The sequence below is a fragment of the Gadus morhua genome, chromosome 19 (assembly GCF_902167405.1).
Source record: "Gadus morhua chromosome 19, gadMor3.0, whole genome shotgun sequence".
Lineage (NCBI taxonomy): Eukaryota > Metazoa > Chordata > Actinopteri > Gadiformes > Gadidae > Gadus > Gadus morhua.
The window spans coordinates 13,557,428-13,585,081 of NC_044066.1; the positions used below are offsets into that span (position 1 = coordinate 13,557,428).

Genomic DNA, 27,654 nt, shown 5'->3' on the forward strand with positions numbered 1-27,654 from the left:
CCTTTACATGGACATTCAGCAACAGAAGTCACTGCAAACTTGACTGCAAAACATGCTCCATGAAGATTGAGCAAAATATACATTAGAATGAAAAAAACATAAAGCGGATAGCTATCTAGCTGGCCGACTACCTTCCTCCCTCTCTGTGTTTCCCGTGCCTCCCGGATGCTAGTAGTTAGTGGAAATTACGCGGTAAGACTCGACCAAATGGCCCAGGAAGTTTCCTGTTTTAAAAGTATGGATTTCCCTGAGATGAGCAATGGTTGAAAACATTTAAGATAATGCAAGTAGGCCTACACAAGAAAATAAACGATACAACTTAAGTCTGTTTTTATTTTTTTTATATCTGAATGCCAAAAATCGTACATATTCTCCCTTTAAGTTCCATGCAGTGTTAAATCCTCTCTGCGGGGGGCGCCCCCCGCAGTGATTTCGGGCGGACGGCAGGTGAGACGCACAGAAGGGAGGGTGATGAGGGAGAGACGGCCACCGTCCTCAGCCAGCAGCGGGTCGACGTCACCAGAGGATGGGAGCGATGGGCACTCTGCTCCGCGGCTATAAGAAGAGATGGCGTCCTGGCGCCGGTGAATAAGCAGAAATCACACCGAGATCCAAATTAAAACCCCAGACGATGAGACCGAGACCGGGGCTGAGATGCTGCGTAGGCTGTTTGAACCATCGGATGGAGAACACGGGAGATACAATGTCGATGAAGGCGACACTTTGAGGATATTACAGGATCTGGAGGACACACACATAGTTGTTGTTTTGTTTTTTCCACCATTGTAGGGTTTTACTGTCAGGGGGGAGTGGTGGGTTCACTGTCCACCTCCGGGGCTCTCTGCTCATCCGACGCAGGGAGAGACACGGGGGGAGGAGAGGGGAGACACGGCGGGGTGCCCAGGGAGAGAGGGGCGATGGCGGCCGGCGGGGGCTCCGGGGAGCAGGTGGACCAGTACCGGGCCGAGGTGGAGCGGCTTACGCGGGAGCTGGCGGAGGCGAACCGGGAGAAGATCCGCGCCGCCGAGTGCGGTCTGGTGGTTCTGGAGGAGAACCAAACCCTGAAGCAGCAGTACGCGGAGCTGGAGGCCGAACAGGAGGCTCTCCGCCAGGAGCTGGAGCAACTGCAGGAGGTGAGACCCCGGCGGCGTGCCCGTTTGTGCACGGTCTGGTGGTTCCCTACTGATCGCCGTTCATCCGTCATTATTAGCGGTAGGAGTGTGATTATATACAGCGATAAGGCTACCTTCTGAGGTGGGTTGTGATTGGCTGAGGGTGAGAGAGAGTCGAGGGATGATGGAGAGGTGGACACGCGGACAAAGGCAGGCTGCAAAGTCGGAGGGAGTTCAGACTTTAGCGCTTCTGTTTGGCAGGTGTGTGTGTGAGTGTGTGCGAGTGTGTGTGTGTGTGTGTGTGTGTGTGTGCGTGTGCGTGTGCGTCTGCATGTGTGTGCGTGTGCGGGAGGTCGGTTAGGTACCAAAACAGAAGCGCTAGGATCCCGGGGCAGATCTTTATGTCCGGACTTGGAGGCTGCAGGGAGGGGCTGGTAGTAACATGATGCTATGCAGCAAATCACCTCCGCGTGCCATCCGGTGTTCTCACCCCTCGGAAACACTCGGTCTAACGTTGTGGTTAGTCACTGTGAACACGAACAAACAGCAGGTATACTGTCATGAGGGTTAGGAGGTTTAATCAATTCACCAACGGAATTTTGTGACTTCAAAGACACACAATGTTCTTGCTTTACTTTGTCAATCTGTGGTGGGGACAAGTGGAGATATAATGTGCTGGTTGTTATGTTGGATGAACACATGCCAGGCGATGGTTAGAGATGGGTACTTAAAGGCACAAGTATCATTGTGGAGCATCAAACTTTATGGAGTTCTTTGTAAGGAACTCGATATGGAGATCTTGTGGGAATAACCTGCAGAAAGTTTCTCGGCCCCTCCTCCTGGCTGAGTCCAGACAGTTGGGGACATAGCCGGATACGCTGTTGTGTGGGTGCTGTTGATGCTTGATGGTGTTGTTGGTGTGGATGGTGCTGATGGTGTTGGTGGTGCTCAACTACCAAGAGTGGAGGTCAGGTTTGAGACTGGGGTCCTGAGCAACTGGGAGGAAGAGCAGGTGCTACGGAAGAGAACTTCAACCTGTCCAACTAGACGAGCATGGAGTAGTTTGACGAAAGCATCAGGGAATGACCTGAGCTCTTAGAGTGGATGCTCTTTTGGTGAACCTCACAGTTCAAACCCAGACACAGTGGGTGGAGGAGTGAATCAACAAACACCATGAGCGGTGAGGAGTTGCGGTTATTGGAGGGTGTAATCGGTCATGAAACGGGACTGCGGAGAAGGCCTTTGGATTTCCGCAAAACAACAAAAGAACAACCGTTGCCATAGGAAGGAACATGAACAGATCAGCTTTCAAATCCATATTTAGCAATCAAGCGTCAACGATAGGCCAATGGTGAGGTAATACAGCTCAGACAGCTAACGATAGATACCTGAAGATCGATCAATCAAACAACTTATCCTAAGTTACTTAATGATTATTCCACACGGCAACTGGAAAAGTGCTAGTTTGAAACCCGGGCTCCTCTTTGTTTGCTGTTGAGGCACATTGCTACATTGTTCTGTGTTTGCTTCTTAGTACAACATGCTATAATCCCTCGTCCACATTCCTTCAGTATCCGAACCACACGTCGTCAGACCGCTTTTTGTCCACATACTACCAGTGTGTGTGGAGTTTAGCTACAGCAGGAGACAGGGGTCAAACAGAACACAGATTTTGAGGATCCCTGGGCAGGGCGGGTCAGTCTTTGGGGGACCCAGATGGTGAAGAGAAAGGTCAGAAATACATAAAGCACAATCAAACCACTATCACAGTATCCTCTCTATAGGTTCATTAGGGTTCGTGGTTTATTACACAACTGTATTTGAGCAAGGCATTAACTCTGCCAGGGTTGAGGGTTCGACTCCCCACTGGGTTCACCCATACTAAGGGATCCATGCCTTCATGATGTTAAGATAAAAGGGTCAAGATATACAGCATCTGGTTCCAGGTTCCATTATTGGAGTGTAGGAAACGGGGTGGGTGTTGCTCACAAACGGCGAGCGCCTCGGCCATAATGACAGTGTCTCATGTCGATCCGGAAGAGGGATTTGATTGGTTCTGCCCCCGGCCATCGACCCTTGCTAATGAACTGCACTTCTGTGCCATGTAATCAATCTGTCAGAGCCAAAGGACAGCTCGGCCCTCTTCACCTGTGGCAGCGCGTTTTTACCGGTTTGCCCGGAAAACAGACGAGCCTGACCATGCATTTTATTTACTGAAGGTCAGTTTGCATTGCAGTGTGTGTGTGTCTGTGTGTGTGTGTGTGTGTGTGTGTGTGTGTGTGTGTGTGTGTGTGTGTGTGTGTGTATGTGTGTGTATGTGTGTGTGTGTGTGTGTGTGTGTGTGTGTGTGTGTGTGTGTGTGTGTGTGTGTGTGTGTGTGTGTGTGTGTGTGTGTCTGTGTGGTGAAAACAAATCAAATGTTCCTCTCTGTTGAAAACAATTCCCGACTTTCCAATGACATGTCGCGCCTTATCGTCAATAAAAGGACTATCACTGCTTCCCCACATTAGCCCCCCCACACACACCCTCCTCTATCTATCTATAATTCATATCTGCCCTCCTCCCTTCTGCACAGACTTACACAGACACCCAGACACACAGACACACACAAACAGACACACCACCATATTATGTGCGGTTGTATTTCAGTGAGATTCCGTCGCAGCTGACTCGATAGCATCGATTGAATCTGTAGCGAGGCTCTGTGGGGGTCCACCCCTTCTAGCCCCATCCCATTTTAAACGACCACATTACTTTTGAAGGGGGGGGGGGGGGGGGCCCACAGTGTAACGTGTTCTTGTGTGCCGTCATGGCGACCGCGAGCAGGAGCTGGTTGCAATATTCAGGGCATTTAGCAGACGCTTTTATCCAAAGCGACTTACAGCGGTTCATCCATTCACACACAGAGGGCAGAGTCAACCACGCAAGGCGGCAGCCAGTTCGTCAGGAGCACTCAGGGTGAGGTGTCATGCTCAGGGACACCTCGACACTCAGCTAGGAGGACCCAGGGATCGAACCAGCCACCTTCCGGTTACAGGTCAACTCGCTGTACCTCCTATACTAAGCCGAGTTGGTGCACCTCGTGTGGGTGGAGGCGGTGTAGGAGTGGTTCTCCGGTCTGTCATCGGTACAGACGTTACCAGTAAGGGGAGGATAGTCTGGTGCTGCGGATCCAGGAGGTTCTGGGGTCAGGTCCCTGAGCACGCTTCCGTCCTGCTCCTTGATGACATGGATCAGAATCCACTGGAGGTCTCTTTGCATATCACAGCCAGCACAACAGCTCCACACTGTATGTATCGTACATCGAATGTGTCGACCTTGACCTGAAGGGAAAGACATCTATGAATAGAACAATCTGAAGATGATAAAAAGTGAGCTTTTAACGAGGACGCGGCGCAAGGATGGAAAACACACTCTTTGCGGTCATTAGCTAAGTGGGAGACGTTGAGCGACAGGTTTAATAGATGGCGGTTGGTAGCAAAAGATGGTCACACTGTACAGGAAAGAGCTAGATATGGCTTAAAGCTCATTACCTCTACTCTGCTATATAGTTCATCGGATGGATAAGCCCCTTTGATTCTTGTTTGAGTGACAGGCGACAACGAAGAGGATGATGAGGAAGATGAAGACTATGAAGGTGATGATGATGATGATGATGATGATGATGATGATGATGATGATGATGATGATGATGGCATATGCTGGGGACAAGGGTGGCCTTTATTTGCAATAATTGATGTCTTCAACACAAAATCTTCTTTAAATTTGGGACAGAAATGCAGATTTTCTGGCTTGTAAATCTGAATGTGAATACTGCGCAGAGACGAGTGCTGCTTCCCAGCTTGGGCCTCCGCACGTAGCAGTATAACACTAACCTATATGTCCAGCCCTTGTATTTTATGGGTTGCCCAGAGTGTCTAACCCAGGGAGCAGCCGTGGGAGAGAGGAGGGGGAAGGGAACGGGAGAGGGGGAGAGGGGGAGAGGGGGAGAGGGGGCACCTCGTTGGATAGGACCAGCTGGTTTGACAAACCGCAATTAAAAATGCAGTGTGTGCGTTGCAGACGTAGTCTAAAAGTAGAAACACAGCAAGGGTACCGTCCCCCTGGAATGTTGGATCCCCTCACAGTGATGACACACAGACCCCGACCAGCCAATGGAACGCCTCCATCGGAGCAGGCCGTTGCCATCGGACACCCTCCCACCAGCTCTCTGAGCGGTGTGTGGCGTGCAGAAGGCGAGCGACGGTCCGGCTCCCCGGATGTGACGGTGGACTTTCCTTTTGTATGAAATGTTCGGATCGCTTCCACCGTTCATCCTGACAGAGAGAGACAAGCTGTGATTCTACCTGTCATCTCTGAGAGAGAGAGAGAGAGAGAGAGAGAGAGAGAGAGAGAGAGGGAGAGGGAGAGAGAGAGAGAGAGAGAGAGAGAGAGAGAGAGAGAGAGAGAGAGAGAGAGAGAGAGAGAGAGAGAGAGAGAGAAGCTGTGATGCCACCTGTCATCTCTGAGAGAGAGAGAGAGAGAGAGAGAGAAAGAGAGAGAGAGACAAGCTGTGATTCCACCTGTCATCTCTGAGAGAGAGAGAGAGAGAGGGAGAGAGAGACAAGCTGTGTGATTCCACCAGACACCAGAAGCCCTCGACTCCTCCGCCTCCTGAAGGCTGAAGTGATGCATGGATCTTCAGAGGGCCCTGTATTACCTTCAGCTGTGGTGTTGCTACGCCCTTGCATAGACTCATTTAAAGTGACCCTGTAGAGATGAGTCAGTGGGACGGTCTTCCGAGATGTATGATGACATAATAAACCTTTTTCACAGAGGCGTCATCATAGGATGAACACAGGTCTTAGTTATAACACTAATTATTGGTTTATGTATCAGGGCACGGGTAGAGACCGACCCAACTACCCTGGCACATGAGAGGAGCGGACCCAGAGTTAGGCCTGTGTTTTTACTAGAATGATAGACATCAGACAGTATAGAGCAGAGTTTAGTCAAGTTTGATAGATAAATACTAGATAAAGATAGACATCAGACAGTATAGAATAGAGTATAGTGGAGTTTGATAGATAAATACTAGATAATGATAGACATCATACATTATAGAGTATGCTGGATAAGACCCCAGAGACCTGGTGGCACATTGAGGGCTCTGCCTGGTTCTAGATGCCCAGCAGGTCCCTCCTGAAGCTGATTGGAATCTCCCCGGCCGCTGGACGGTGTGTTGTGCACGTCGGCCTGTCGGCCTTAAATCAGGAGCCAGTCCAGAGTTCATGTACACAAGCACTCAGCGCCGGGTTGGACGCAGAATGGGACGTGTGTATGCTGCTGTAAGCACATCCACGTCGGGGGCATTTACATAACAGCACAGACGCACTCACATACGTGTTAACACACAAGCAGATGCACGCAGACACGCACACAACACACACACACACACACACACGTCACACACACACCCACACACACAGGTTGAAAAGGAATTCTGAATTATTGATCAAATATGAGGTCATGGTTGTTCCCTGCAACATAAATCCTTTCCCTCCATAACCAACATTCCTCTCTACATCCGTCCAATAATTGTCCTGATGAGTGCGGCAATTAACCCCCAGTCCATCCTATGATTTACCGTCTTCCCTCTTTGCTAACCTAAGCTAGTGAATAACACACACCAGGCCATGCAATCATTTAGAGATATTAAAAGGTGCTATATAAGTATAAAAGCTGTTAATTGTGTGCAATTAGTCAGAAATGGCGCTGCCATCCTTCAGCTATAGTTGACTGAAACGTGCTGTGAGGATATCTGTTCTGAGTGGACTGCTCCTGCTGTCTGAGCCAGACTAGATTTTAGGCCAATCAGGTCATCTGTCCATTGATGGCGGTCACAAGTGTTTGAAATAAAACATACCTTAATGGTGGCGAGAGGGAGGGGGGGAAGGAACAGAGAGATAGGGGACAATTCTGGTTGTCCAGTTTCTCTTTTCGGCCCTCTATCTCTGACTCTCTAATCTTGCCTACAGCACCTTTAACTATTGACTTCTTAGATGTTTGTCTCCAAAGTGAACGTGACAGTGAATACAGATGAGTAAGATGTCTGTAAGATTAAGGTAAGGGGGTCAGGGCTTCTTAAGGGGGCTACCAACAGGTAAGGCTGCGGACGTTGAGGATCGAAACAACAACCCTTCGGCTGGTACACCCTAATCATCACCCTGCCTGTGTATATTTCTAAATGAGGGTCATTGTCAGAGGCCTCTCAAGATTATTTACAATCAATACAATAAACGACTCAATCTAAATTAGGGTTTCTGTTGTTGTTGCTGGTGTCCGCACCTTTTCACCAGATGTCCTGGAGGGAGGGAAACCACTAATGTGTAGCGAGGGAGAGAAGGGATGGAGAGATTGAATGAGTGAGGACATTAAATGAAATTTAACAAAGGTTGGGTGCAGAGCGAACTGTAGGAAGATCTTTTAAATGTGATTATAGCCCTCCCCCCATCCTGCCCCCTGCATGCCTATCTGCTCCTGCTATCCATCTCTCTCTGGCTCTGTCTCTCTCTCTCCCTCTCGTTCCCTCTCTCTCCGTCTTTCTTTTTCTTTCTCTCTCTCTCTACCCTCCTTTATCCTTCCTTCATTTCCCCCTTGGTTCTGTTTGTCCCTTTCTCACCTCCCTCATCCACTTCTCTCTGTATATATACTCTATTTTCTCTCTCTACTCTATGCCTTTGTACTTCTTGTCCCTCCCTCTCCACCTCTCAATCACTCTCACCTCCTTCCTTTACTCCATCGACCCACTCTCCCTACCTCTCCGTCTGTCTCCCCTCTCTTTAGAGAGTGTATGTACTGTATATGTTTATCTTCCTCTCTATCTCCCTCCCATCCATAATCCCTGGTTTAAGAGAATGCAATAGCGGCAAATATAACACTTAAGGAGACTCTAGGGGTCGAAAGAGAGGGAGAGGGAGAGAGAGAGAGACACACACACAGAGCGAGAGAGAGGGAGGGAATGGGAGAGTGAGACAGAGGGTGAGAGAGAGAATATCAATCAAGAAATGGGGGAGGACAAGCAAAGGCACCAGACTATCGGCTGGCCTGAGAGAGAGAGAGAGAGAGAGAGAGAGAGAGAGAGAGAGAGAGAGAGAGAGAGAGAGAGAGAGAGAGAGACCTGTCTTTATTAGGACCATCAAGACATCATTTTAGCATCTCCCCGGAGGGTGCTGGGGGAATGGTCAGGGTGGGGCTCTGGGGGTAATGAGGTACGTCCCCCCTGTTCCAGCATGGAGCGGGAGATATCCACTGAACCATCATCATCTTACCAAAGAGGCCATGGTCGGTTGGTTTAACTGCAGAGTAAAACATGAAGCTAATCGTAACAACATGGGGTAGTCTTTCGGAATAAAAAGATGAAACGACGATCGCTAGTTGTTAGTTTACTGACCATAGCTCCGCCTGAGGAACAATGAGCTACATCACGGTGTTGTGATGAACAGCGCCGCCCCTTACCCTCCCAGAGGAGTCTCCTCAGCCTCCCTGGGTCCAGTTACAGCATGGGTCATGTGACTGAACCTCTGCTCTGCATTATGACAGACGCCCGCGTTACATCACCTACCAGCTCACCATCTGCCTGCCTGGTCGATGAGCCTCGGGTTTTAATGGGATGATTGATATTATCACGTACGTTATACATTCAACAGACCCTTTTTCCCCAAAGCGACTTATAAGTGAGCATTAGAATAATGTTGATGTAGTATTGGTAGTAGTGGTGATGGTAGTAGTAGTGGTAGTAGCACGAGTAGTAGTGGAGGTAGTAGTAGTAGTAATTGTAGTAATAGTGGTTACATGGTCTGTTTCTTCGTCCTCTAGGATACGGACTGAGCGAGAGAAGCCAGTCAGTTAGTGACGACTCTCCCAGTAGGAGAGAGAAGGATACACACACTAACCTTTAGCTAATAGCCTGTGTGTGTTTGTGTGTGTATTTGTGTGTGTGTGTGTGCCTCTATTTGTGTGTGTGCCTCTATTTGTGTGTGTGTTTGTGAATGAGTGTGTGTGCGCCTCTATTTGTGTGTATTTGTGTGTGCGTGTATGTATGTGTAGGGCCCCTTTCACTAGCCTTTTGAATGTTTATTTATGTATCTTTTGTTACAATGGCGGAACTTGTTCCGACGTCACGCCTCAACCAGGACGTGATGGAATCTCTCCCCCAGGAGGTGATCGATGGGCAGCTCTCCTGGGAACTCTCCAGGAAGGCCCCATTAGTATGCCAGCAGTGTGCTTGCCTGAAAACCAGGGGGAAAGTCAAACAAAAAGGAGAAAAACACAATGGAAAAAGAGAGGGCGAGAGAGAGCGAGAGACAGAGAGCGAGAGAGAGGGAGGATTACATCACCAGCATGGGAGGGTTGGTGTTAGGATAAACCCTGCTTGTGCGTGTTCAGCCGGCTGTGTGAGTTGTGTTGTACACATGTTGTCCTGGAAACAGGTGCTAAGTGTGTCTGAAGAGGTCAGAGGACAGGGGGCGAGCGGGACATGGCTCAGAGCTGTTCTTCGGGGCAGACAGAACAAATCAATCCCAGAGAGATCATTCTGTCCCAGCTCGTCTCAGACAGGCCAGTGCCTGCGTCTGGCTCCCAGATGGCTCAGATCTTCCCTCTCCTTGGTGCTGAAATGTGGTTTTTTAACACCCTCTGGGTGCTGGTTGATTTGTTGGTGCCAGTGTGTGTGTGTGTGTGTGTGTGTGTGTGTGTGTGTGTGTGTGTGTGTGTGTGAGTATGTGTGTGTGTGTGTGTTTGTGTGCCACTATGTGTGTGTGTGTGTGTGTATGTGTGTGTATGTTTGTGTGTGTGTTCTTCCTGTCTCTTTTTATGTCTCTGTCTTACAGAGAATGAACCACAGGAAACACTCATTCCTTCGCTCCTAATGGCTTTCAAGTGGAATTCTTTTTTTTTTAGGATAAGCATTAATGCCCTTTAGCTTGGATTAGAGTGACAGAAAGAGACTGTCTACGTTTTCAGGGATAGGTGAGGTATCTTGCTCAAGGATGCCTACAAGAAGCCTGGCAATAGGGTCGTCCATTTTAGCGTTATCCTGGTCTGCGCGATGCCATTTCCCTTCTTTCTTTGAAGTACACTAGGTAACTCTGTCTCTGGAGCAGGAAGAACAACAGAGACAGAGGAATACATATGCATGTTTTTGAGAATTTGACAATATCCAAAACATGAAGTGGAGACAGACATCTCCCTATCAGAAGTCCCGCCCTCTCTCTCGCTCCTAGACCCCATCACTTTCTCTGAAACTTGGTCCGAAGTCCCACCCTCTCTCACCCACTAATAACACACATTTGACCACTGAGGGCTTTCTGCCATGAGATGAGGACAAGGTTAACACATTATAAACACTACGAGAGAGAGCGAGAGAGAGAGAGAGAGAGAGCGAAAGAGAGAGATCGAGAACAAGAGAGAGAGAGAACCAGAAGCGACTTTGAGCCCTACAAAAGCGCTATATTTAAATCTAATTTATTATTATTTATATGAACGAGAGAGAGAGAGAGAGAGAGAGAGAGAGAGACCGAGAGAGAGAGAGACCCGAGGTCCCTTGTCCCCAGCGTCCTGTGCTCCAGTACTTACAGAGCAGCTGGTCTTGCTGGGTTAGGGGTGCAGCCAACTCCCCCCCCCAACCCTCTGAGCAGGGACACATTTGGGTTCCCTCTGATAAAAATATATCACTGCTGTGTTTTGCCCACAACGACTTTGTCAAAGTGCACCCTTGTTGTCATAGTGTAAGTAGTAGGAGTGATAGTAGTACTACATTCTTTATTGATATTTGTATTTGTAGTACTACTAGTCGTGATAGTAGTAGTCCATTCTTTATAAATATTTGTATTTGTAGTTCTACTAGTCGTGATAGTAGTAGTCCATTCTTTATAAATATTTGTATTTTTAGTTCTACTAGTCGTGATAGTGGTAGTAGCAGCAGGGCTAGTAGGACTTGCCAAAGTGGTATTCCTGGTACTAGTAGAAGTGATAGTATTAGTAGTAGTAAAGAGGGGTGGGGTCACAATTCTGCAAAACATAATGATTATATAAATTAAGACGCAAGCAGAGTTGAACAACTTTTATATTAATATATTTTTCCTAATCCGCCTCTGTTGTGACATGTTACTAAACTCGACCTACTGCTGCTGCGGTTTCTCATAATTCACGGGATGACCCTTACCGTACCCCACCGCATCCCCCTACGTAACGACCACGACCTCTGACCTCGAGAAAGACCCCTTTACTGTGACCAGCTCCCCTCTCTCTCCCCGCTGCATGCGCAGGCGTTCGGCCAGGCCTACTCCACCCAGCGCAAGGTGGCGGAGGACGGGGAGAGCAACGAGGCCACGCTGCTGCAGGAGTCGGCCACCAAGGAGGCCTACTACATGGGCCGCCTGCTGGAGCTGCAGGCCGAGCTGAAGCACTGCCGCTCCAGCGCCAGCGGCGCCCAGGCCGACAGCCAGCACCTGGGGGGGCTTCTGCAGGAGACACGAGAGGTAGGGGGGGGGGGGGGGGGGGGGGAGACGGACGGACCATGGGGAGGAGGAGCATGCGTAATGTAATGACCTTATTGTTGTGTATGCAATGGATGGCCAACAGCATGCATTGTTACCCCCACGCCTTAGGGGGCGCTCTACGGCACCTGTTAAATGTAACTCAACAGATGCCGTAGGCGTAGAGGGTGTTGATATTTTTAAGGGAAAACTCGAAACCTACCTTTTTAGTCCGGCTTCTAATGAAACAACTTATGTATTCATTTATTTAATTATTTATTTGATCTGAATTTAGGAATTTCTTATTTGCCACAAAGTTATCACTTTGGGTATGGATGATGGGAGGGGGAAAGGGGGATTGTCTTTTCATGTGTGAATCTCTCCGGGTGTGTCGTGGGAAGGGGGGGGGGGGGGGGGGGGGATTGTATTAAGCACTTTGTGTTACATTTTCTTGTATGAAAAGCGCTATACGAATAAAGTTTGATTGATTGACTTACTTACTAGCACATTCCGGTGCTAGTAAATCAGATTTCAAATGGATATCAACGTATTTCACCTCCTACTTGATATCCTTACCTACTCTGTTTCTCCTTTTCTTTTTTCTCTATTCTCTCCTTGTCGCTCCCCACTTATCAACTATCCTCTCATCATCCAATATCCTCTCATCTATCCTCCTCCCTCTTCTCCTCCTCCTCTCCCTCATCCCTCCTCCTCCTCCTCCCCCTCCTCCCCCCTCCTCCTCTCTCCTCTCTACACCGCTCCTTTCCCACCCTCATCCACCTCATCTCTCCTCCCCTCTCCCCCTCCCCTATTCTTTCCTCCCGTTGGCTCTGACTCCCCTCACCCATCCTGCTCCATCATCTCCAACCTTCCCTCCTCCTCCTCCTCCCTCCACCTCTCCCTCCTCCTCTCCTCCTCCCTCCTCCTCCTCTTCCTCCTCCTCCTCCTCCTCCTCCTCCTCCTCCTCCTCCTCCTCTCCCTCTCACTCTCCTCCTCCTCCCTCCTCCTCCTCTCCCTCCCCCTCCCTCCTCCTCCTCCTCCTCCTCTCCCTCCTCCCTCCCCCTCCCTCCTCCTCCTACTCTCCCTCTCTCCCTCCACCTCCTCCTCCTCTTCTCCCTCCTCCCCTCCCCCTCCCCTCCTCCTCCTCTCCCTCCTCCCTCCCCCTCCCTCTCCCCCTCCCCTCCTCCTCCTCCCTCCTCCTCCTCCTCCTCCTCCTCCCTCCTCTCCTCCTCCTCAGAGTAACGAGATGCTGGAGCTGCAGAGGAGTCGGATGCGGGAGGAGATCAGGGAGTATAAGTTCCGGGAGGCGCGTCTCCTGCAGGACTACACGGAGCTGGAGGAGGAGAACATCTCCCTGCAGAAGCTCACGTCCACGCTCAAGCAGAACCAGGTGCTGACCTCCGACCCCCCATCTCTCAGGGGCACACGCAGAGCTGGGGGCGGAGCTCTGCCCACCCAATCAAATCATAGACACTACATCTAACGACTGACGCGCTCATGAATTTTAAAGAACTTTGTTTGTTAACAGTTCTACACTATCCGTGATGCCCACGGCAACGTTCACAGTCACGTTTAACGATACATGATTCACGTCTTGGGCATCCGACGTCCAACTCCTTGCCTCGCCTCTGCCTATAGGGCTCAACCATGAAACCGAAAGCACAAAGAGAGCATTCTGATGAAGGCCGAACACAGTTTGCGTGTGGTTATGTTTGTCTAAGATTCGGCATTAGAGTGGAACAGTAAAAATACACACGGGTTTGAGAATACTGAAGCTTCTAGCATGGACATTAGATTCTAGTTCTTGTTCTGTTGTGAGTATACAAGTACGACCGAACAAACCAAGGGATCCGGCTTCCACTTCTGATCTCTGCCCACCTTGAGACATGAATTCACTACAAGTCTCCGGCTTTGGATAACAACGTCTGCTAAATACTGAGTAGTAATCACTATAATGCTACTATAAATAATATGTAGTTATTTAGGGATGTTGGGGGGGACTGTGTGATGGAAGGTCAGATGGTCGCACATCATGAATAAGTAAACAGGTCTTATTTTAGTAACACCACACAGGTTGACGAATAAACAATTTATCACACACACACACACACACACACACACACACACGCACACACGCACACACACACACACACACACACACACACACACACACACACACACACACACACACACACACACACACACACAAACCTTAAAATACCCCGAATACTGACTGTATTCTGCCCATACGGACTAAAATAACTCCTACATAAATGATGTTGAGTGATGATGTTTTGGTATCATTTACTGAACGCAGAGGACGGTCATTAGCAGGCAGGGAGGGGCGAGGCTCCTCACTACTCAGTCACCATAGGAAGAAAGGGAATGTATTTAGAGGTTGATTTGTGTTGCTCATCTGCTGTGATTTCCCTTTCCCCCTACCTTTGTATTCACGTCTCTCTTATCTCATCGTTCTTTCTCCATCTCTCTCTCTGCTGTCTTACCCCCTTTCTCTCTCCATCCCTCCCTCTCATACCCCTCCACCTATCACTCTCACTTACCTTCCCCCCCCTCCCACTCTTCATTCATCTACTGTCTCACCCCTCCCTCTCTTCCCTTTCTCTCCCCTGCTCCTCCCTATCCTTGCTCCTCCCTCCCCTCCTCCCTTCCCCTCCCTCCTCCCTTCCTCTCCTTCTCGCATCTCCTCTCATGTCCTCAATCCTTTTCCCCTCCTCCCCACCTCTCATCTCCTCCCCTCACCCCTCCCTCCCCCCCCCCCCCCCAAGGTGGAGTACGAGGGGCTGAAGCACGAGATCAAGGTGCTGGTGGAGGAGACGGAGCTGCTGAACAGCCAGCTGGAGGAGGCCCTGCGGCTGAAGGACATCTCCCAGGCGCAGCTGGAGGAGGCGCTGGACTCGCTGAAGCACGAGCGCGAGCAGAAGGTGCACCTCCGCAAGGAGCTGGTGCACCACCTCAGCATGTGCGACGTGGCCTACACGGGCAGCGCCCACCTGACCTTCACCTCCGCGCCGCCCAGCGGCACCGCCACGCCCACCGCCCTGCTCTCGCCCACCTCCGAAGACTCCGCCTCCAGGTGGGTTCCTCTGAGCCAATCAGAAGCGCGCTGATGAGGTTTGGAAACGAATGGAGATGTGCAGGTCTGCACTGGTAGTTCCTCCCTTACCCCCAAACACCCAACACAACCCTCGTACGCACTTATTGTACGTTGTACATCCCTGCACTTAACAATAGTACTTAGTACTGTGTAGCATCTTATCCTAGCTATCTTTGTTGGAACGGGGAATGGGTGAACCTAGGGATTGTAAGTGCTTGGCACTTGGTTCTAGGAACATCCTTACATATATATTTTGTTTCTCTTTCTTCTGACAAATGTCCTTTTTGTCAGTTGCTTTGGATAAAAGCGTTTTCTAAATGCCCTACATGTAAATATAAATGCAGCTTTATATTTTTTACAGCTTGTAAGAACCTTATACTTTTTAGGTTTTACAATTCTCTTTTGAATCATTGTATTTTATAGATTCCCTATCAGATTATTTTTTAAATGTGTTTAAATGTAGTGACCTTTGTGTTTGAAGGGTGATATATAAACTAACTTGCCCTTGATGCTCTTTCTTTTCTTCCATTGCAGGTGTAATGGACATCTCCAGGGGGCAATAGGGGTGGGGCCAAATGTCGGGTCTGTAATCCGGGCCAATGGGGAGTGTCGGGGGGCGGGGCGTAAGATGGAGGGGGTGGGGCCTGACCTCTTCTCTGAGATCAACCTGCCGGAGATGCAGAAGCTCAGGCAGCAGTTGATACAGGTGAGCCTCCATCCATTCAGCGAGCTCTGTCATGCTGTTAAAAAATGATACCATCAAATATTCTCCATCCCTACCTCTGCTGATATCCTCAAATTCACCACATAATGAAAAAAACATCCCCACAACTACAACACATCAGAAAGCAGTGTGTGTGTGTGTATGTGAGTGAGTGAGTGAGTGAGTGAGTGAGTGAGTGAGTGAGTGAGTGAGTGAGTGAGTGAGTGAGTGAGTGAGTGAGTGAGTGAGTGAGTGAGTGAGTGAGTGTGTGAGTTAGCGAGTGATTGAGTGAGGGAGAGAGCGAGTGAGTGACTGAGTGAGTGAGTGACTGAGTGAGCGAGTGAGTGAGTGAGTGAGTGAGTGAATGAGTGAGGGAGAGAGCGAGTGAGTGTGATACACCTCGATGCTGCAGTCCCATCCAGATGTAATCCCATCTTTTCTCTGCCTTTTCTCTCTTATCTGATTGGTTAAAATGCAGGAAGAGCTTATTTATAACCCGGCTGACACAGTAGCCTATCGACCGCTCGCCGCTTGGCTCAGGTTGAGGGGGATACTGTTGTCTCCGTTCAGCCATTTTAAACGATACCGCCTCCTCCTCGCCACTTCTTAAGAGTTAACTTCCACTCAGTGGAACGGATAAATCATTAGTCATGCGCTTCTTGTAAAAACAATTATAAACCCAATGTTTCAATGCAGTACTTTTCACAACCAAAGTTACAGAGTGGTTTACATGATAGAATAAGAGCCAGGGAAACACTGACAGATGGAATCTGCTAGAAACACAGCAGGGCGTAAACATAAACTACAACACCAGACGGAACCAGTTCCCCGCCCAGGACAATAAAAGGAATGAAATGGATGAAAGAAGAGGATAAATAAAGGTTCTGGAGACGGGGCTCTCAGCCTGACTCCGTCACAGCACCCTCCGCCTCCCAAGATAGATGTACAACAACTATCTCTACAAATGGCTGCTTCTCTGGTTACACACAGCTATATCCACACAACAAACACATGCACGCACACACACACAAACACAGACACACACACACACACCCTGTGTTTGAGGTTGTCTGATGCCAGAAAATTTATGACATTAATTTTAAATCGCGATTTCTCTATATTTGTTGATGTTTATGAACGTGTATTGGGCTAAAACTAGGTCTCTAAGTTTTTCATGTTTTAAGTCTCGGACACTCAAAACATTCATTCTGAGGTCCGAAGCTGTGGTTTACCTTCCAGGGTTTCTGTAATTCACTGCCACGCCACATTTGGGAATCAAGATGTGTGGAGTCATTCTGCCTCTCCCATCCCTTCCTCTGGCGCCCCCTGCAGGTGGAACGGGACAACCTGTCTCTGATCAGCCGCCTGCAGGAGTCCCAGACCCAGCTGCAGCACACGCAGGGTGCCCTGGACGAGCAGCACGACAGGGCCCTCCGCCTCAGCCAGAAGGTCACCGTGCTGCGGCGCCTGCGCCGTGGGGCCCAGCTCGCCCGAGGGGCCTCCTCCGACTCGGACTCCCAGCTCCACGGGGAGGCCCAGTCGGAGCAGGAGATGGAGGAGGAGGAGAAGGAGGGACTAGACGATGAAGACGAAGAGGGCAACAGAGAGGGGGAGAGGAGGGGCAGCAGGTGTCACGTGTTTGCGTACCAGACGCCGGGGCTGGAGATCCTGCAGTGTAAGTACCGGGTGGCCGTGACGGAGGTGGTGGAGCTGAAGGCGGAGCTCCAGATGATGAGGGAGCGGGCGGCGGCGGCGGCGGCGGGGGCGGGGGAGGAGAAGGCGAGGGAGGGGCCGTCGGTCAAAGAGATGGAGGTGCAGGTGGCTCGTCTGGAGATGAGCTGTCGGGAGGGGCGAGACAAGGTGATCCATCAACACACCAGACATCTGTAGCTCTGAAGGCGTGATCTCTGCTTGAACTGGGGTCCATGCATGTAAACACCTGTCCTTCTGTTAGTGCACTGCACTCTACTGCTGTCCCCCCCTCTCCTCTCCTCCCAATTCAACTATTCTGCCCTCGCCTTTTTCTCCTCCCCTCTCCCATCCTCACCCTCACCCCCCCCCTCTACTCTACACCACCACATCCTCCTGCCACTCTATTTGCCCTATTCTGCCCCAACTCTACTTTATTACAACTGCTCTCTCCTCTCCTCCTCTCCTCTCCCCTTATCTCCTCTCCTCCCCATCTCTCCTCTCCCCTCCTCCCCTCCCCTTGCTCATCTCCTCCCCTCCTCTCCTCCCCCCCCCCCACCCCCCAGGTGAAGGGTCTGGAGGCAGACCTGCGCGCGGCCCAGGGTCAGGTGACGGAGGGCCAGGGGGCGCTGAACGCAGCTCAGGACGAGCTGGTGACGCTGAGCGAGGAGCTGGCCCAGCTGTACCACCACGTCTGCCTGTGCAACAACGAGACCCCCAACCGCGTGATGCTGGACTACTACAGGTGGGCCGCCACCGCAAGCTGGGTTCATGAAGTCTCTTGGTGCCTCTACCTGACTCTCCTCTACTCTACTCTCCCTGACCCTACTCTAGTCTACTCTACTCTCCTCTACTCTACTCTACTCTGCTCTCTACTATCCTCTGTGTCCTCTGGAGACAGGCCCAGTGTGTCTTTGTACCCAGATGACACCACTCTGTACATGTCAGCCAATACCGTCCTCTACCTTACTTCTCCCCCCCTCTCGTACCCCCCTCTACCTTCTCTAACTGTACGTCTGCAACCTGGGGGGTCCATCCCTCACTCGTCCACCAGCGTCTCTTTCATGTGTTCCTATTTAGACAGTAACAAATCGTGTTGTTTACCCCCCCCCCCCCCCCCCCAGGCAGGGCCGGGGCCTGAGGGGTCTGGCCGCGGGTCTCAAGGCCCTGTCGGCGGACGACAGCCGCGTGCTGCTCACCCCCCGCCTGGCCCGTCGCCTGGCCGCCGTCGCCGCGGCGACCGCCAGCCCCGGGGAGTCGCGGAGCCCCTCACAGTCCCCGTCCAAAGAGCCGCCGTCCAGGGGGGAGGGGCCGCAGAAGGACGCCCCCCAGGGCCCCTCCCCCTCCCAGCGGAGCCCCGGGCCCCACACCCCGCCCACCCGCTCGCCCAGCATCAGTGCCTCTTCATCGTCGTCATCCTCCTCGTCCCCCGCCCTGGAGCCCGCCGGCGAGCTCCGCAGGGAGCCGCTGAACATCTACAACCTGAACGCCATCATCAGGGACCAGGTACGAGGCCTCGGGGACACAGGGGCCCCTGAGACACTTAGGGGCCCTCCAAAACACTGGACCGTTTAAGAGGTTTAAAACACTTACAACACTTGGGCCCTTAAAACAATGGGGCCTTTAAAACACTGGAACGGTTTAGAGGTTTGAAACACCTTAAAAAACTTGACAGTTTTAGAGGTTTAAACCCCATAAACACTGGACGGTTTTCAAAGGGGCCCCCAATGAAGGTGGGATGTCGATTGGCTTATAACAAACCATTCTTGGCCTACCAGTTGGTACGGTCCGCTGGGTAAGCTGGTGGATCGATCCATTCATACACCTGTAAGGTGGAAGCCCTTTGAAGTCACAGAGTTCCTTATTTCGCCAGCAGGTCTCGAGCCTTCGCCACATCCTGATTCTGGATCTCTCTCCCTCCCCCCCCCCCCCCCCCCCCCCCCCCCCCAGGTGAAGCACCTCCAGCGGGCAGTGGACCGCTCCCTGCTGCTGTCCCGGCAGCGGGCGGCGGCCCGGGAGCTGGCCCCGCTGCTGGACAAGGACAAGGAGAGCTGCCTGGAGGAGATCCTGAAGGTCAAGTCCCTGCTGAGCACCAAGAGAGAGCAGATCGCCACGCTCAGGCTGGTCCTGAAGGCCAACAAACAGGTAAGGTGGAGGGGGAGGAGGAGGAGGAGGAGGAGGAGGAGGAGGAGGAGGAGGAGGAGGAGGAGGAGGAGAGGATGCTCCTTAATGAACTGTATCTGACATCCCTTCGGTTAAAGAGTGTCCGCTATGCAACCCAAAGGGAAGTGCATCAGACGTCTCACGTGTGTTGCTCTGTTCCTCTCGCCTCGTGTCTGCGTCTGCACCTCCTCCAGACGGCGGAGGTGGCGCTGGCCAACCTGAAGGGGAAGTACGAGGCGGAGAAGTCCATGGTGACCAACACCATGACCAAGCTGAGGAACGAGCTCAAGGCACTGAAGGAGGACGCCGCAACCTTCTCCTCCCTCAGATCCATGTTCGCTAGCAGGTCAGAGAGCCACCACCTCCACAGAGGACCACTCTGTCCTAGCAGGGACCGCCACATACCAGATAGAACCACCCTGTCCTAGCCAGGACCACCAGACACCAGGAAGAACCAGATAGAACCAGTGTCCTAGCCAGGACAACCACAAACCAGATAGAACCAGTGTCCTAGCGACCATAAACCAAATAGAACCAGTGTCCTAGCCTGTACAACCCCATACCAGAGAGAACCACCCTTTCCTAGCCAGTCGGTCCACCACCTCCAGATAGAATCAGTGTCCTAGGACCACCACATACCAGATGGAACCAGTGTCCTTGCCAGAACCACCACACACTAAATAGAACCAGTGTCCTAGGACCACCACATACCAGATAGAACCAGTGTCCTAACCAATAAAACCACGTACCAAAGAGAAGTCTGACAGAGCAAGGTTGTTTAGAAGGACACGGTCCACAGAAGTGATTCCCCTTTCTTGTCTCATCACCCCCACAGCTCATCTCTTCAGTACGGTCCAGGCTCTCTTCAATCGTCACCTCCTCACCACTTGAATGGATATTATACTAATATAATTTATTCATTCACATCCATATTAATATGGAAGTGGCCTTGGTGCTTAAAATGGAAGAGGCGTATAATCCATTCTTTACTCAATTGATAAGCAACAATCAACATGCATGAATCACATGGAGGTCGTTACATGTTCCCCCAGGAATCTGCTCACATACCAACTCGGGTATGCACACCCCCAATTAGGATTTATCGACCTAACGGATAGAACTGAAGCCACGTAAGGTTGTTGAGAATGATCCACACCTATGAATCTAACATGGAACCAAATGCAGAAAACTGGAACCTAACTGTCTTGCAGCCTTGCTTGCAGAATGCGGTCATGCCCACTTCCCCCAAAGTGTATTGCAAATTCACCTAGCCTCTCCCAACCATGGCTGACCTCAGCGATAACCAATCCTAAGCTCTCCACCATGGTCACTCCCACTCACCTTTGTTACCTTTGCATTAAATACCCACGATGTGAAAGTTCCCCTGTAAGAATCTTGGTTCACCCATTGTCTCACTGAATGTATTCTTGGTAACTTTGCTGCCTGTATGATCATGCTGATCATGCTGTGTCCCATATCTGTCCCAAAAATAAGTTATTCTTCATCAGAACTCCCCCCCCCCCCCCCCCAGAGAGAACTAATGTCTGGTGGAGGGGCGTTTAGACGGTTGGTTGGTTGGTAAACCAATAGCCTTCACCTGACCCTCCTCCCGTCTGCTCCCTCTGTGACCCGGACCTCCAGGTGTGACGAGTACATGACCCAGCTGGACGAGATGCAGAGGCAGCTGTCGGCGGCCGAGGACGAGAAGAAGACGCTCAACTCCCTCCTGAGGATGGCCATCCAGCAGAAGCTGGCCCTGACCCAGCGGCTGGAGGACCTGGCCTTCGACCAGGAGCAGACCCACCGGGGCCCCCGCGCCGGGGCCAAGCCCGGCCGCGCCCGCACCGCCACTCCCAAAGTAAGTCCCCCGTCCTCGGGCCTGACCCGGGGCCCCCCGACGACCTCGGGCCCCTGTATCCTCCCCCCCTCCACCCTAGTCAGCCCCACTTCGGCGGGTTTTGATAAGGCCCACGTTCTGACACGTAGCCCCTCGTTCGTGGGCTCGGCCGCTACCGCTCTGGCCTTGGGCCTCGCCTCCCCTACCTCCCCTCCTGCCCCGTCCAAGCCGCCCTCGCCCCTGCGGCCGGGGCCCCGGCCCCTCGGGAGCCCGCCGCCCCTGGAGACGCCCGCCTTTTCGTCGGCCTGGACGCCGCACGCCACGCCGCTGCGGGTGCGCCCCTCCCAGTGGACCCTGGGCTTGCGGACGGTGGTGGTCGACTCCCACAGTTTCAGCGTCAGCATCTCCCCCACCAACCCGTCCCGCGGCCTCCCCTCCAGGGAGCACGCCTCCGACGGCCCCCAGCTCTCGCCCTCCCCCGCCGGCTCCGCCTCCGCCCTATCTAGGTCCCCCCAGCCCAGCTCCGGCGCCGCCTCCCAGTACCGCTCCCTGCTCCCGTCCGGCCGGCGCTCCGCGTGGAGCTCCACGCCGCGGGCTCGGCCCCTGTCCACGCTGTCGCGGCCCTCGGCCCGCTACACGCCGTCCTTCTCCTCCCCTTACTCGTCCTTCCACTCCCCAGCCTCCTCCTACGGTTACTCCTCGGCGTACGGAAGCGCCTCCTACGCTTCGTCTAGTGCGAACAGGTCCTCCCCTTCCTCCTACAACCACTCCTCCAGCTACAGCCCGCTCTACCCACGGTACTACAGCCCCCATCAGCCCCGGCACTGATGCCCCCCCCCCCCCACACACACACACACCCCCGCACACACACGCGCACTAAACTCTTACAGACCTTTTTCCCCCTTTACCTTTGACTGCACACTAACACTGACTCAATGCGGACACTACAACTCCCATCATCCTCCTTGTTCTGTCGCCGGGCAGATGGAGAGAATGGGGATCACAGAGAGGAAGACACAATGGTTTCCTTTTTCCTGTTTCCTGTGCCTAAGCCTTGACCAATGGGGTTTGAATGTTCAGTGACTTTGCTCAGGGATTTGACAAGAGGAGCACATGTGGCCCCGCCTTCTTTCCGTTCTGAGACTGTTGATTAGTCTACAGGATGGTCGTAGAGACTTTTTAAAGAGTGTTTTTATAGTACGAGCTCTTGGTTCTGCCTTCCGGGCTGAACTTCACATATGCATGAAGTGATCTACACTCAAAAGGTTCCAACAGTTGTTGTTTTAAACTCACTTCACAACACTTGACATGTTACTCCATTTCCATCTCTAGTATAATACTCACTCTCTTTTGAATGCAGAACACATAATCATGCGAACACATGACAGTTAACCAAATAGTCATCCAAAGTCTTTACTTCTGGATGAGGTCATCTTTGTTTGTCGTTTGTGGAGATGCCATAAGAGTTGTTGTGATGTCACTGCTAAGAACGAGGACAAACGTGGGGACTCGTGGGGGGTCAAGGCAGAAGGAACCAAGTGTACATCCAGGATAAAACTTTATTGGTTGATTTGATTTTGACTGGGATAAGGGGGAAGGGTGAGGGGGGGACTTCCAGCCATCGGTTCTAAGTTCGAAGCCCAATGTTTGCAGTCTACCCTTGAGCCAAAGACCGAATGCTTTTCTGCTCTTTAATAACATGTATCTCAAGTCTCTGTACGGTGGTAAAAAGTCAGTCCACATCCAAACTACGATTTAAATCAATCCTAAGATTCATGGGCCCGATGGACTGATTGGCTCACATCTGCTGAAACGCCCACCATTTCAAACGCTGATTGGCTCAAAGTGATGTCACTTACCAAACATGGCTGGTGACCTCACTTTATTCAAGGGAAATGCAGTGGGCTACGTTTCACATGATTATACTGCAAGGGGGTAACTTTAAACTTTCAGTATAGCCTAACCAAATGGGTGTACAGACTGTACAGACTTTTCCAGTGCTTATTTGCCATGTTTCATTTAGCATTTACCAACAATGTCCCCAACAGCTCCAAACCTTAACCTCAGATCAAGCTGTCCTATTCAACAAAAAGTATCAGAAATCGACTACCCATCCCCAAATCTTGAACATAATAACTAAACTTCTGGCGGGCCATAGCTAGTCTAAAACCTTAACTCTAACTATCTCTTATCTAAGTCCTTAGCTCAAACATCTCAGACAATACCTTATCGCAACCCCCTATAATGTAATGTCTACATTTTTCTACTGCATTGTGGGAAAAGACCGCTGGAAAAGTCCTTATAGTTTTCACTCAAAGCCATTTACCTAGCTATGCATGTTTATATTGGGATGATGATTTCACAGCTGTAGTACTTACTCTGTCTAGTACTACTGGCTGAATGGAGAATAACATTCAGCCATTCATTCATGTTTCAATGAACATAGTGGGCCCACAAAAGCAAAAAACAAATACGGTTCCAAGAATGAGAGCCACCAAATGTCATTCGGCCATTGGTCAGAGAACAAAGCACCTTTACTGCTCAACATCTGATTGTTTATCCGCTGTTACGTCATCGGCTCTTTCACTGTTGACTGTGTTTCTTTTTATGAATGAGTTGATACTGCAGCTCATTGGCAGGTTAGGTATGACCATGTCCCCTATCTGTCGCTCATTGCATCAGTGTTACCATTAACATTAACACCATTAAAACATCAACTGTGGCTACAGAGTTATTAGTGTGTTACTGTTAAGGGGACTGCATTCAGCAATGTACGTAGCACATCGGTACGTATTAACAACAATAATATTAAACCAAAGACAAGAACATAATTATGTATTGCAAAGATTAGCATTTTAAGTAACACATCTTTTGACCTAATACATTTGATCATTTTTTCTAAGCCCAAATACCCATGCACCGAGATACACTACATATCAGACTTGCCCTTTTCTTTCCAAGAAACATCCTAAAGAGATGCTGCTTACCAACTGACTGTGTCTGGAACTCTGGCGCTCCCTGTCGCCTCAGACCGCCACTGCAAAGGAAGATAAAACATCCTGTTATCGGAGCGCTTGCTCATGACATCACACCAAAGTCAGGGAGAGGGGCCGACCGCGTCTTACCTGCACATCTAATCCATCACTAAATCACTGCTTGTAACCTGTCACTGGCTATTGAGACAAAAGAGGAGATTATTAGATCATTAGGGAGAGTAAAACATTTATATTGGCTTTATTTCGTTTTGCTGTTGGCCTTAGAGTACAGCAGTACTGAATATCTCTGCTTTGGGTGTGTATGTATGTATGTATATATGTATGTTCGTATGTATGGTGTGTATGTATGTGTGAATGTAAATGCAAGACTGTGTGCGTGCAGAAAGCAGTGTAAAGCACTACCTTTGCCTTTCCTTGTTCGTCTCTAAGTTTTGAAAGTGCAGAACACTATTCTTAATTCTAAAAGAAAAGTCAAGGTACTTTGACAGGCAGAACAAGTGTAAACAATGGCTCCTCGTCTGATATGTTGTGGACCATGTATCTGCTAGCCTATAGCTTAACCACCACCTCCATCTCCTCTATCTGTATTCTCATGCTGCTCTTGCATGGAGGCTGTGCATCACTTGGTCTGCTGATGTCTATGACTCTCGTCCGTCTCTGTAAACGGCCAATCCCTCTCGCCTACCACCCTCATGCTTCCGAGCCTGGACCGTAGGTCACTTCCTTGGAGCAAGGGAAGTGATGTCATCATGTCCAGATTAGATTCCATCGGCGAAAAAGGAAACCACCTCCTCTCTGTGATGCCCCCTCTCCTCCACGTGCCCGTGCAGACAGAACCACACACACACACACACACACACACACACACACACACACACACACACACACACACACACGCACGCACGCACGCACGCACGCACACGCACACACACACACACACACACACACACACACACACACACACACACACACACTTTGTGAAATATTGTATCCAATACAAACCTCCTACTTTTATTATTTGCTAATATTCAAATTACAATCTGATGTAGATTTATATCTGTCAAAAACCAAAAATATTTTCCGTTAAATTTGGAAGAACTGCATGTTGGCGACAAAGGGGTTGGCCGGTTCAGCGGACGTGTTGGTTTATCAACATAAAGTTCCCTTGGCAGCAGTAGGACGATTCCATGTGATGCAGAGGTCATACAGAACAGACTAACTAAAGCACTGATATCCTGATGTCCTTTGATGTTTCTCCCTGCAATTCTGCAAGGTTAGATTTATGTTTCCGGTTAAAGGCAGAATAGAATTCCTATGATAGCCGAGGGAGGGACACCATAATGCATCAGCTTTTATCAAATAACATATAACTCAAAAACAGAACGATGGAGATGGATTTTAATATATTACACTGTCGCTTTGCCATATAAACTACACCCCACCTCTCCTGGGACTCCTCTCATAACCCCGTCATAATCATAAACTGACGGCTCTGTGTGTTGTGCACCAACAAGAAAAGCTGCAATGCCATTCCACCTTTACACGTTTATTAAATATGCAATCTGAGGACAAATGTCTCCTGAAAAGCCTGTATCATGTGACTGAACATGGTGGTTGAGTTAGGGCGTGAGGGGGATGTTTTGGAGTAGCTGGATGTTGGTTTTTGCACCACATGAAACTATTAATTCCGGCACACTGTTAAACAACACGCCACCAATTGTAACAGATGCCTGACTTTGCTTTTGAGCACTTTATATGCACGTGTACATAGGTATTTTAAAGTTGAACCTGTACATTGTCATGTTAATATTCCTATTTCCTGTAATTATCATATATAAATGAACAGTATTTTCTGTGTCTTTGCTGTTTGTTTTCACGTCACCATCAACAACCTCTTATTTAATCACTTTTGTCGCTCCTCTCTGAGCTAAACGTAATTATTGATCTGTAAGAGAGGTGCTCATGTTTTACCACAAGGGGGAGCTGTTGATTAGCCATTACAAGCCATTTCAACATCCACTCATTGGTTGCATCAAAAGTGTGAGGGCCCACCCGGCATTATGATGGATAGATCCGCCTACGGTCTGTACCAAGCGGTTAAAATGGGGGTGAAATAAGGACAGATAGCTAGATAGACTAGAGTTTGGTTTTAACCTGTGAACTTCAGGTAAGTCAAGGTTCACGTCAGGCCATCATGCCAGGAGGCTCAGTCTGGTCTTTCTGTCTGTCTGTCTGTCTGTCTGTCTGTCTGTCTTTCTGTCTGGTGATGTGTTTGTCTGACTGTTGATCTGTCTGTCTGTCTGTCTGTCTGATGGTGGCTCTGCTGTCTGTCTGACTAACATTCTGAGTCTGTTCCAGATTGTCAGCAGTTTTTTGCCACAACGCCACTCCGCAACCAGACGACCCCAGAGCTGAGAGACCCCCCCCACCCCCCCCCACCAGGTAATGGCACAGCCCAGTGCATCCCAGTAATACTCCATTATCCTAGTACTGCTTGCTAGTCCTGGGTTATGGGGGAGACCACAGGGACTACCGCTGACTGTTCTAATATTTTGGGACTAAACTCGACGTATCCCTTCACTTGTTCCAGTTACCGTTTGAGTTGTACAGATTGGGCCCGTCCGTATTTTCCTTGAGGTATTCTCAACCCCTTCATACTTGTCTGCCCGTCCCCTTACTGTTCTCCTTGTATCCTTGTCTCTAGGACCCCAAGAGCACCTCCCCAAGCAAAGGGACCCCCAGTGCCTCCTCCCTGACCCTCACACACTCTCCCCCCTCCCCCCCCCCCCCCCCCCCCCCCCTCCTCCCCATCAACCAAATCCCCCCCTGAACCTTGACCCGGACGGATCCAACGGTACTGATAACCCCAGGGGGCGGCGGTCAGGGTCTCTCCCGCAATTCCTTTGGAGCTCCAGCCGTGGACCTCACCCACCTTCTGGTCTGGGGCCGGTCTGATACAGGATATGTAACAGGTGGTCTATGACGGAGAGGTACTTACCCCATGAATCAATCAGAAACTTGTTTGTTACGAAACGACCTCGACAGCTTTGTCCCACCAGCCGATTGTAACCTTCCCGTTTGTGGCGTTGGGTCCCACTTTGTTTTTACCAAAGACGTAGATGAATGGAGTCAGTATTGGAGCGTGTGTGATGGGATAGAACTAAAGGACTATTTAAATGCTTGTGTCAACGAGTTTGGTTTCAGATCAGTTTGAGCTCGGTGTTCATAGCTGATCAAAGAAAATGCGGAACCTTTCTACAGTTATGTATACAATATTGAAGCTTTGCTTTGTATCACTGGCATTGGGATTTCACCTGAACCAGATTTTGCTTTGTACGGATCTTACTGGCGCAAACATGGCGTGAATGTGTGTGCCCCAATATACGTTGTGTGTTTGAAAAACGTTTTTAAAACACTACTGTCAGGCCTTACACATCGATCATCTTTCATTAATCCAAAGTTTTTAACCAGCATTTATTTGAAAGAAGAACCTCCCAGTAGCAGAAGCACAAATCAAACCAA

The 27,654-nt window shown here is 50.3% G+C and overlaps 1 protein-coding gene across 2 annotated transcripts; it reads left to right on the top strand.

Annotated features, from left to right (window-relative positions):
• The first annotated feature begins 381 nt into the window (after positions 1-381).
• Positions 382-26,574, top strand: LOC115532355 (protein bicaudal D homolog 1). Of its 2 annotated transcripts, XM_030342107.1 has the most exons (12): positions 385-1,133; positions 11,420-11,632; positions 12,867-13,019; positions 14,416-14,723; positions 15,279-15,450; positions 16,780-17,307; positions 17,703-17,881; positions 18,261-18,642; positions 19,087-19,281; positions 19,494-19,645; positions 20,941-21,157; positions 26,491-26,574. In XM_030342107.1, the coding sequence occupies exons 1-12, from the start codon at positions 918-920 to the stop codon at positions 26,545-26,547; spliced, it is 2,772 nt and encodes a 923-aa protein (XP_030197967.1). In that variant the 5' UTR covers positions 385-917; the 3' UTR covers positions 26,548-26,574. The 2 variants fall into 2 exon arrangements, with proteins under 2 accessions (XP_030197966.1, XP_030197967.1); XM_030342106.1 differs by lacking the exon at positions 26,491-26,574 and having other exon boundaries at positions 382-1,133; positions 20,941-23,858.
• Positions 26,575-27,654: the final 1,080 nt, after the last annotated feature.

Bases quoted from the DNA above. Each gene is read 5' to 3' on its own strand.
- LOC115532355 (XM_030342106.1), top strand. From the start codon at position 918: ATGGCGGCCGGCGGGGGCTCCGGGGAGCAGGTGGACCAGTACCGGGCC. The intron at 18,643-19,086 runs GTACGAGGCCTC...CCCCCCCCCCAG, and splicing joins ACGCCATCATCAGGGACCAG to GTGAAGCACCTCCAGCGGGC. The intron at 19,646-20,940 runs GTCAGAGAGCCA...CCGGACCTCCAG, and splicing joins AGATCCATGTTCGCTAGCAG to GTGTGACGAGTACATGACCC.